Source organism: Phyllopteryx taeniolatus, chromosome 10 (assembly GCF_024500385.1).
Source record: "Phyllopteryx taeniolatus isolate TA_2022b chromosome 10, UOR_Ptae_1.2, whole genome shotgun sequence".
In the NCBI taxonomy this organism is placed as follows: Eukaryota; Metazoa; Chordata; class Actinopteri; order Syngnathiformes; family Syngnathidae; genus Phyllopteryx; species Phyllopteryx taeniolatus.
This window is the reverse complement of record NC_084511.1, coordinates 13,409,879-13,420,911: the sequence shown is the minus strand read 5'-3', so window position 1 is coordinate 13,420,911 and position 11,033 is coordinate 13,409,879. Positions and strand designations below refer to the sequence as shown.

The window sequence follows — 11,033 nt, the reverse complement described above, 5'->3', positions numbered from 1 at the left end:
CTTTTTCTCTTTGCTTTGACTGGCATTTTTCCGTGGTGAGAAAAAGCCAAAGAAAATTCAAAACATATTTGGAATTTGGTTGCTCACTGAGCTTAAGTCTCAGTCAAGATTTTAGTGACATCTCCAGAAGGGTCGCATGAAGGTCTTTGTGTGACATTTTTCAGTTTTTATTCTATTGATTTCAAGGTGTTCCGGCAAGCGCACATGGCTTAGCACTGTGTATGAGTAAATGTTGCAATCTACCTGAAATGTGACTGAGGGGGATGGTAATCAAGTATTTTAAATATCAACAGGTGTCGGATTTCAGAGGCAGAACAGTAGCATTCGCTACTGGCAAGAAAATAAATCTATTGAGGAAGTGCAAGGCTCACAACATGAGACCAACGAAGCATATTGAAAAGAGATTACAGAGCAGTCCTTGAGATAAAACTGAGGATTGTAGCCTCTCGGCGTGCAGCACCTTGTCTTTGTGAAGGCGACCTGCCCATGTTTCATCTCCAAGCGGGGGCCCAAGATGACATAAGTGTCAGGGCCATTCCAGCTAACCTTGCTCCCCAATGGCCCGAGACATGTCAAAGCGGGCCGGCGCAAGAGAACGGATGGCCGCTGGCCCACGAGCCCCTCACTCACTCTCTAACTTGCTCACATTAAAGAGAGCTCTAATCACTGCGGGGACTTGGCCAATGATGTGCTTATCAAACGGCATATTTCAAAAAGGCATCTTAAAAGGCCTGAGGGCCAAGAGGCAATAAGAGCACATTTGTATGTGGATGAAAGGGAAAAGTGTAGAAAGACCTTGCATCAGAATATGGAGAAGGGGGGATCATTAGCATCTTGTGCGCTAGCAGAGAGGAGGAGAGGAAAAGGAGAGGCAGAGTACTGTTACTGAGATGCGATGGGATGGGACGGCTGAGGGAGAGAGAGTGGTACTTTTCCCCCTGCTCTTACTTTTTTGTATTACACAGTTCCCAAAAAGAATAGGAGAACAAATACATTTTTGAACAAAGGCATCGCTCTTGATGTCGAAGCCCATTGGGGCGCTAGGTGGCTCAGCTGTAGCTTACAAAAACGAACTGATCCACGATGGAACTTTCTCCCCAGAACAGAACAGGCTCAGCGTGAGGAAGAGCCACCAATCAGAGGACGAGCCCGATGATGGCCAACATGCTTCTCTCACATACTTGATGTGTTGCCCGTCCATCCTCCGAGTGGTTCACTAATGGACCGTGACACATCAGGCCCCCAGCTTGAACGCGCACTAGTTGAAATGTTTGTCTCTTCGCATGAAAAAGGCTGAAAGGAAACTCAGCCTGTTGTTTTCACAAAGGCTGGCCTGCTGCTAAAGCGGCAGAATGGTGCCTTCGCAGCAGGCGGAGACCGTAATAATTCCATAAACAAAGAAGGAAGCGACACATTTTAGCATTTGAAGCAAGCCACATAATGACCATTCAAATCTTTCTATGAATGCTGGATGTGCTTCACGTTTATGTCAAAGGTCCAGGCTGAAATAGATTCAAATACACTATGTACGATCTTCTATTAGGCTACACTTATCCACTGGTATAACATTTATGTCATTTTGTTCCCGTGTGCCACCACATTAGAATGGGACCCCTAAAGTTGAAGGCTCATAAAATTCTGGGGAAAATGTGCACTAAAGGCACACATAAAACCAAAGTTCTAAACACTGGCGTGCATAATGTCTCGTACGTGTGACTTCAACTCAGTGATTAACTCTGCATATGTGTTTTGCTTTTTTTTGGCTTTTTGTGTTTTTGTGATGGTCAAGTACTGTATATGTCTCTGTTCTGGTTTTTGGTAAAATTTGGAGACAATAATAAAAGCTGAACATCTCTATTTGAGTCTAAAAAAGACTGAATTAGTTTAAACTGTGTAGCGAATATTGGTTTTGGATAAAAATGTAATTAATTTTGGAAAAGAATACGCCGGAAGCGAACACCTGCATTTACTTCTGGTTTAGTTCGACTTACGTTTAACATTATAATCAAACTATCTTTGTCTCGAAAAGGGGCAAAAGGGTCTTTTTATATGTGTAAACTTTAGGAAAAGAGATGAAAAACCTCGATCAATCTCCGTTATCTAGGCAACTACATTTATGAAATACGAGTTCTCGATGACAGCAGTTTCACTATTAAATTCAAACACACGAAACAAAACAGGAAGTGGAATTTTATAGAAAATTTCATTCAATCTAAAAGGGAAACTACAGGGAAAACAATGCAGACTGTCTTGACTACAAAAAGAAAATAATAATAATGGTAATAGAAAGGAAAATAGGAATATATAAAGAAAAATAGGACATCCTGTGTGGCTATACTAAAAATGTGCATGAATAGGTTACAGCAGTGCTTCTCAAATAGTGGGGCCCCCAGTGTAATTGCACATCCACTGCAGTAGATGGCAGTCTATATCTCTTTCTTTTGTACTTTCTTCAATGTTTATAAGGATTAGATTAAATTATCCTTTATATACAATGTTAAATAGAGGTGGACTCGCGGAGGCTGCGGGTGGGGGGTTCGCAAATTTTTTTCATAACAGAAAACAATTGAGAAGCACTGGGTTACAGCGTGTTGAGCTTCAACAAAGTTGGAACTTGTGTGAAGCTGGTATTTTACCCCAAAATTCTTAGGCACTAATTTTGTACATTCTGGCAACGACTGCCATGCTCTACTCATGACCGTAGATCAGTTGGCCCTGGGTATGGTCTGTTTCCGAGCACCTCAGGAGGAAAGGAGGCAGGTTTAGTTGAAGAAGAAGATGCACAGAAAGTAAAAAAAAAAAAAAAAAGATGCAAAAAAGAAAGTAGTCCCGTTGGTGTGCGCTCGGAACTTTTCCTGCCATTTGAACTTGTTGCGGGCCCCGCTTTTGCTCTCAACTGCAGGTGTAACTGTTAGAAGTGCCAGGAGTGGCTTTCTGGAACTCCGCCAACAGATCAAGGCTGGGAAAAAACAATCCAAGCCGAATGGCTGGCTTCTTTGATCGGCCAGTGGCACCGTCGTGGTCCGACGTCGTGCACATGGTGACAACAACGGACAAAGAAAAGAGGAGGCGGGAGGGGTTGGCCGAAGCCGCCCCGTAGCCGAGGAGGTTAACCAGGAAGGGCAGAGAACCAAAAAGCAAGAACGAGAGAAGGCGGAAGTTAAGGGTTAAATACCCAGGGACAGGGTCTAAGGGACAAGGGAACTGGAGAAGACCATGCCCATCAGCTCGAATTTAGTCTACAATTGGCCCGTAAAGAAAATGGGTTTAAAAATCACATACTAATCTAAAATACTCCCAACTTTGCACTCTTACTCATAGATCAAGCAAATAGAATGATTGTCTAAACTTTAGTCTGAGCCAATCAACTAATTGCTCAATACAACATCAGTTTGTACTGTTTGGCTTCAAATCAAGACGAACAGTTCTCAAGGTCCCACAGCTGGACCTGTAAGACTGACACAATAATGACACAGACATCGAGGCATACATTTAGAATATTCCTGGTTTGTTTGTTCGCTACAAGCGGGGGATTTCTCGAATATCATTTTAATGTCCATTGCTAGCGTCTCTAACCACCAGTGAGGGGTGATCGTGTTCCATTGTTCAACAGTCATCGATCACTTCCTCCCCTCCCATGCGGGTGGTTGAGGTTCAGGAAGCAGGAATGCAGAAGTTTATCAGTTCTTGGGGTTCCTATGACAACCCAATGCCATGGGCGTGTCAGCTACAACTGTTTCCCACTGAAATTTTGTTTTTATATTTGAACAAATCAGTGGAAGATTGGAGGTTCAGATTTCTTTGCATTTAACATTTGAAAAATAAATACCAGCCTAAAACTGCAGAAGTACAAAGCAGACACAGCATTAACTACTCAACAAGACACTATTTTTGTAATCTTGCTACATCAGTACGAGCTCAAGGAGATGTTTCTCAGCTTCTATTTAGGCAGGTAGAAAATGCAGCCTAATTCATTAAAGAAGTACTGGTACAGCAATTGTTAATACTATAGTAAGGACAAGCTTGTATTTGTTCATAGTAAAAAACATGACAGTGTCTAAAGCAAATCAATGCAAAGCAAATTTATTTATATAGCCCATTTCATCCACAAGGTAACTCAATGTGCTTTGCATGATTAAAATCATTTAAAAACAAAGAAAAAAAAACAGCTTATAAACATTTAAAACAAAGAGAAAAAATAAACAAAAGTACAATTAAAACAGCGTACAGTGCAAGAAATAGCATTTAAAAGTGGAAATGCTCTAAAAAGCATGAGAAAAAAGAGTTTTTAACCTGGACTTAAAAACATGCACACTTGGGGCTGACGTCACTTCTCTTGGCAACTTATTCCATTTGTGTGCAGCATAATAGCTAAATGCTACTTCACCATGTTTGCTTTGGACTCGAGTCTGTCGATCTCAGAGCCCTACTGGGTTTATAACCTATTAGCATTTCTTTCATGTATTCAGGACCTAAACCGTTTCATGAATTATAGACCAGTAGCAGAACTTCAAAATCTATTCTAAAGCTGACTGGAAGCCAGTGTAAAGACTTTAGAATTGTACTAATATGCTCTGACCTCTTTGTTCTGGTCAGAACCCGAGCTGCAGCATTCTGAATGAGCTGCAGCTGTTCAATGCTCTTTTTGGGGAGTCCAGTCAGAAGACCATTACAATAGTCAAGTCTACATGAGATAAAAACATGGATGAGGTTCTCCTGGTCTGCTTGACACATGCAAGCCTTCACTCTGGACATGTTCTTCAGATGGTAGAAGGCAGTTTTAGTAAATGATTTGAGATGACTGTTGAAAGTCAGGTCGGAATCTATCAGGTTTTGGACTTGGTCTTTGGTTTTAAAAGAGAGTGACAACAGGTATTTACTAATGGCAATCCTCTTTTATTTATTGCCAAAAACAATTATCTGTTTTTTTGTGGTAAATTTGAAGAAAATTATGGTTCATCCAGTTATTTATCTGTTTTAGACAGCGACACAACACCTCAGTTTAACTGTAGTCATCTGGAGAGACTGCTAGATATAAGTGTGTGTCATCTGCATTGCTATGATAGTCAAAATTAAAGTTCTGAAGAATTTGACCCAAGTAGTATAAAGTATAAATGGTTGTGATTCCCATTTTTCGTCATACTATTACTGGCCCTAATTTTTTAACAATTTTTTTTTATTATAGTGTGTGTATTTGCCAGGGGTGATGTGTGATGCAACAAACAATGCGTTGTTTGTTTTGACTCACCTCCAAATTGCTGAAATCAAGCTGTAGTATGGTGGCCCTAGTCAAAAAGGCTTAATACAAACAGCAATAGTCCCTCATATTAACATGGCTGTACCTCAACAGCAACACACAGCAGCCAGTGTGTATCACTGTCTCAATGATGTACACAGAACACAGACACACACATGCTGATACAAACACATAAACTCATCAGAGCCAATTTAGAAAGTCAATTTGGGATCAGGAGACCAATTATATGAATTATTTTCCATTTACTGCCATCAATGTCGTCAACTTGTTTTCCTGCTTCTAATTTAGCTGCGTTTGCTTTTGTAACTAGTTTTGGTTAATGTCACAACACTAAATTTCTCCAAAATATGGCTTGAAGAAAGGGTAGAGTTCTTGTCTCCAGAGGTTTTTCATTTAGGTAGACAAATGGGAAGTAGAAAATGGTGGTTGGACGATGAACTCCGACTGTGTCCTTTGAAGTGACAGGATTTAGCCAGTTACATCCATGAGAAAAAAAGGACAGAGGAAAACATAACCGTGCACAGTCATTTTAAAAGATCCTCATTTACTGCCAAAAATATTTTCTAACAGCGTGAAGAGGATATATATATATCGCGCTCACACACTCTCTCTCTCTCTCTCTCTCTCTCTCTCTCTCTCTCTCTCTCTCTCTCTCTATATATATATATATATATATATATATATGTAGCTTGAAGGTGAGCATACAGACTGTATGCAGCAGTTTGGAGGCAGGCAGTGTGAATCTTAATTGAAACTGAGCTTTAGATAAGCTGAGGAATATCTTTGAGAGTAAGTTGGATGAATCAAGATCAAATGCTCAGTGTTCGTAGGAATGGGAGTCATGCATTAGTGTTATCGCTGATTGGAGACCACCGAACTGAGATTATGCTGAGCAAATGTATTCTTTGATTCAAGCGAGAAAATCCTCTCCTTTGTTGTTAAATAAATGTACGTAATGCAACCTGTGGAAATATGTCTAAACAAATTGGTCTAAACATTAAAGCACCAAAACAAAAACATATATGTTCACATTTTTATTTATATTTAATTTCTGGGAGGATATCTTTTACACCAAATATCCCATTGGCAGTTAAGCGCATTCATTGTGTTCAGAAGCCAGGAACAGTCACTTGTTTCAACAAACACAAATACAAAATAAAGAAAAACCACAAAATAATGAACTGCATGTTTTGAACATACAAAAGAATCCCATGCCTACTCAGTAGGTAATGTCAACATTCCGGCTCTTGAAGATGTGGATATTTACACTTATAAAAATATAATTTAAAATGTTCTCTCTGTTTTTTTTTTGTTTTTTTTTTAGCTTACATTCTAATTAAATGAAGCAGTGCCCTCATCCCTTTTCAATTCGAGTGTGACATTCTGTAACAAAAATATTCCCTCAGTCCATAAGGCGAGATGCAGCGCATCCTCTCTCGCGCACGCAGCCAATTCGCGACATCAGCAAGGCTTCACAAAAGGCACCAAATAACGGGAGCGTTTGTCATTTTTTGTTAGTTTTTGGGGGGGCAGGCAGGAAATGCTCTTTTCTTTTTCTTTCCTCTAATCAACGATATGTCACATGTGAGAAAGAGAGAAAAAGAGTACCAGTGGATGCTATTTACAAACAGAAACTAACATCACTCCTATTCATGCTTGAATACGTGTTTTTTTTTGTCTTTTTCCAAATAAAACGTATCACAGCAGCATCACTACTTAATAGACAATGTAGAAAATGTGGCCCTGCTCACTTCAAATAATACAATGCAGATATGCAAATCATTGTTCACATCAATGATATCAAAGAATGATAAAAACTAAACATGGCACATGAACAATATACATATATGGTAGCTTATGTATATCAGTCATTGTCTCTTGTACTGTATGCATGCCTACAAGGGGCGGACGTGTTTGAGCACTGCAGCTGCTGGCGATCTTCACTTTTTCATTTTGTGTGTACCTGATAGTAAAGAGCCAACAGTGCTGGATCCAACTCTCTCTTTTCAGTCCTTTATGCATTTGAAGTGCTGCATTTGTTTGACAGAGCTGTGGCAGAGAGGAAGGAAAAACCTTGCTCAGGATTGACTCAACACCGCACAGAGAGCAGTCACAAAAGTGCTTTTTTTTTATTTAGGGGGGGAACAACAGTCTCTGGAGTCTTTAGTTGCTGCCGCACATCCCTTCAAGTGACCTTTTCGAAGCAATCTTAGCAGATCTCGATTGTCCTTGGGGAGAGGGTGGTCTGCAGGTCTGATAGTGGGGTGGGCACAGGGGAGCTGTAGAGGTTGGAGGCGACTGACGAAGGGAAGGGAGAGGCGACTTGGGACTGGAAGGTGCTTGACATGGGCACTGAAGGGTAGGTGGTGGCAATAGAGGGAGATGGATAGGAAGTGTGCGCTGGAGAGGAGTAGCAGGAGGTGACAGGTGACGGGTAAGAAGACACCGGGGACGGGTATGAAGTGATGGGCGAGGGGTAGCTAGAGGCAGGCGAGGCGGCCGACACGGGGGCTGACACTCGCAACGCCCCGGTCCCCGCTTTCTCCGCCTTCTTGTCCTTCTGCCGCAGGTGGATCTTTGTGTGCCTCTTTCTCTCATCACTGCGAGCAAACTTGCGTCCGCAGATATCGCAGGCAAAGGGCTTCTCGCCTGTGTGCGTGCGGATGTGCGTTGTTAGGTGGTCGCTGCGGCTGAAGTTTCGCATGCAAATGCGGCACTGGAAGGGCTTCTGGCCCGTGTGGATGCGAATGTGGCGCGTCAGCTCGTCGGAGCGCGAGAAGCGGCGGTCGCACGTCTCCACCGGGCAGGCGTAGGGCCTCTCGTGTGGGGGGGTCTTGCTCGGTCGGGTAGGGTACTTGCGCATGCGGCTGGGCTTGATCAGCTGAGACTGATAGACAGTCTTTAGGTCTTGAGAGCCCGTCTGGGTGGCGAAGGCCTTGATGGTAGACAGGGGGGTGAGAGAGGGCTGGCTTGACTGACTCTGGAATGGCTTTTGGTCAGAGGGCACCAGGCTGATCTCTCCCTGCTGCTGCGGGAACAGGTAGTCAGGAATCATGGGCACGGGAAAGCTAGTGCTGCACGTTTTACTGTTAGGGTAGGCAGGGGGAGGGTACTGTGCGCCGTTGGAACTGGGGAAGGCTTGGCCCTGGTCTGGAAAGAGGTCTGAGTTGGGGTTGGAGTAGGTTGGGGCAGCCGAGTAGATGGGGTTAGGCTCGTTGTGGTGAATGGAGGACGCGAGGCTGGAGCTCTGCGACGAGGAGGAGGTAGATGAGGGGGAAGAGGAGGACGTTGTGGCGGATGAAGTTGAGGAGGATAAGTTCTGTGAGTTGGCAGACGAAGAGTTGGAGCTCACAGGAATGTTGCCCATCAAACCGGTGAACAAGCCCAAAATAGGCTCCGCCCAGAGGCTGTTGCTGCAGGTGGTGGCAGGTTCGAGAGTGAAGCGACCCGTGTAGGAGATGGGGGGAAGCCTTGGGGTGGAGTACGTCTGCTCCCCAACTGTCTTCTCACAGTTGAAGGGGATGTCGGGGAGTGTATCTGCCAGGAGAGGAAGACGCATTAGAGGCGTGTCAGAGGCGACAAGTCAAAGGTGTGCCCACCAATATTTACACACACACACACACACAACAGAGCCCAAAGACCTCTATTTACCTCGAAAATGATCTCTTTCGAACCCGCTTCCATTTCACTAATTTTTTTCACATTAACGCTGCTAATCGCAGTGTCATTATTATTATATACTGTTTGGAACAAATGGACACACACACACAAAAACACATTTTCTTGAAGTCAATCAGTTTGAGGCTGATTATTTACGGAAACTGCAGTTCAGCTGCGTTTTTTTGTTGTTGTTGTTGTTGTTTTTAATGGGGCAGCGAAAGTATTTGTAGAGCAAAGCGGTGACACAGACACAAACTAACCATTATTTGGCATAAAATCAGATGCTTTGTGACTTAAACTGTCCTATAGTTTAATAATAACCTGATGACATAAAATAAAAATCTAAAGCAACTCTAGCCAGAACTGTCACACGTATAAAAGTATTACCATATATTTTCTTAATATAGTTGTAATTAATATAGTTGATAAAAGTAATTTTATGAACAACAGCAAAAATAAAGACACAACATAGAACATTCCAATGTAGTAGCTCAAGCAACTTAAGATATTCGCGACATGGTGAATTTAAACAAGAAGCCCTCTTACCCCCAGCAAGGTGGTCGTAATGCTCGCCTGGCTCCCCGGAGCCAAAGCCGGCACCTTCGGGTGCGGAAGCTGTGAGGAAGGGTGTCCCCGCAGAGCTGAGCATCATCACCTCCTCCAGCTTGGGGTAGTTATCCATGGGGGAGTGAGGGAAGTTCAGAGGCTCCGAGATCTGCAGGGCTGGGAGGAGCATCTCGGTCTTAGCTGCAGCCATCCTCTTCTGCCGCTTCTGGAGCTGTTGCAGGGCTGACGCTCGAGCCTGGAGCCGGTGGCCGGAGAAGCGTGCAGAGCGGCTGACTGCTGCACGCTGGCTGTTTGCAGGGAAGAAGCCAAAGAGGATGCTGGGTTGTGCTCAGCCTCGTTCCTTGCCTCTCGTGCTCCACTTGTCCTTTTGTTTCCCCTCTCGCTCAGATATGAATAAAAGATCCACTTGTCTTTTTTGTTTTTCTTTTTAGAGAAAATCCGAAGTGTCCTTTTTACTCATTTGAAAAAAAGTGAATAAACAATTGGTTTGTTTTTTATATGTATAATAATGATAAACTAACTTTTCCAGTCGGGTATTAACCCTCTTGGATTTAATATTGTTTGTTGACTTTTGTACTTTTAGTGCGATGTTCTGAGTTTGGGAGTTCTATGTGTTTCCCTATCTGCTCTAATGGTTGCTCTTGTGGGCTCTCAGGGCTGTCTCTGAGCGGAAAGGTTTCCGCAGCTTATAAACCCTCTCTCTGTGACGTAGATGTCCATATACGGGGCGGAGGAAGCCCATATTTAGTCACTGCGGTGGAGGACACATGACGCTGGCCGGGAGGGAAAAGAAGAGCGCGCAGAGACTTGTTTTTTTTTGTTTTTTTAAAAAAAGCTCCAGCAGTAAATTGCAAAAGCAACGCGGCTCCTCGTTCAATGTGTCTTCATAACGTAAAAGCTCAGTAAGACAGCTGTGTCATTCTCGCTCTTTCCCTGTCCGGCCATAGATTTCATTTGGAGTTCCCATCTGTGCGGCAGGCTACGCAGCTGCCGGAAAGCGCCGCTCCACCACGCCTTATAAGGTCATGACCACATAAGGACCGGCTCCGGTGGTGTTCCAGTTGCCTGTCCTTATTTGGGACTTCCTGAGGCGGCGCTCTTTTGGCACGGGGAGAAGCAGGAAAGTCAAATCATGGCCAGAACGCTCAATAAGTCATGTCAGCAGCACAGTCCCGTCTCTTCTGATTTATTTTCATTTAAAGCTCCAGTCACTGTGGGGGAAACAATGCACACTGTGAATCTGAGGGATAATAGCTACATTTCGCAACATTTACTTTTAATAAACAAAGTAAAAAACAAACAAACCAAAAAAAAAAAAAAAAATTGTTTAACTAAACAATAAAGTATTGTCTGCGATTGGTTGGCAACCAGTTCAGGGTGTACCCCGCCCCCTGCCCGATGATCGCTGGGAGAGGCTCCAGCACTCCCGCGACCCTTGTGAGGAGAAGCGGCTCAGAAAATGGATGGATAAAGTATTGTATCTCTCTCTCTCTCTCTCTCTCTCTCTTTCTCTCTTTCTCTCTCTCTCTCTTTCTCTCTCTCTCTCTCT

General features: G+C 43.3%; 1 protein-coding gene across 1 annotated transcript; it reads right to left on the bottom strand.

Moving 5' to 3' along the window:
- Positions 1–6,278: 6,278 nt before the first annotated feature.
- egr1 (early growth response 1) lies at positions 6,279–10,158 on the bottom strand. The gene is made up of 2 exons (XM_061788087.1): positions 9,464–10,158; positions 6,279–8,794 (listed from the first exon to the last, which is right to left on the bottom strand). Exons 1-2 carry the CDS (start codon positions 9,672–9,674, stop codon positions 7,467–7,469), a joined length of 1,539 nt encoding a protein of 512 aa, XP_061644071.1. The 5' UTR covers positions 9,675–10,158; the 3' UTR covers positions 6,279–7,466.
- Between the last annotated feature and the right edge of the window lie 875 nt (positions 10,159–11,033).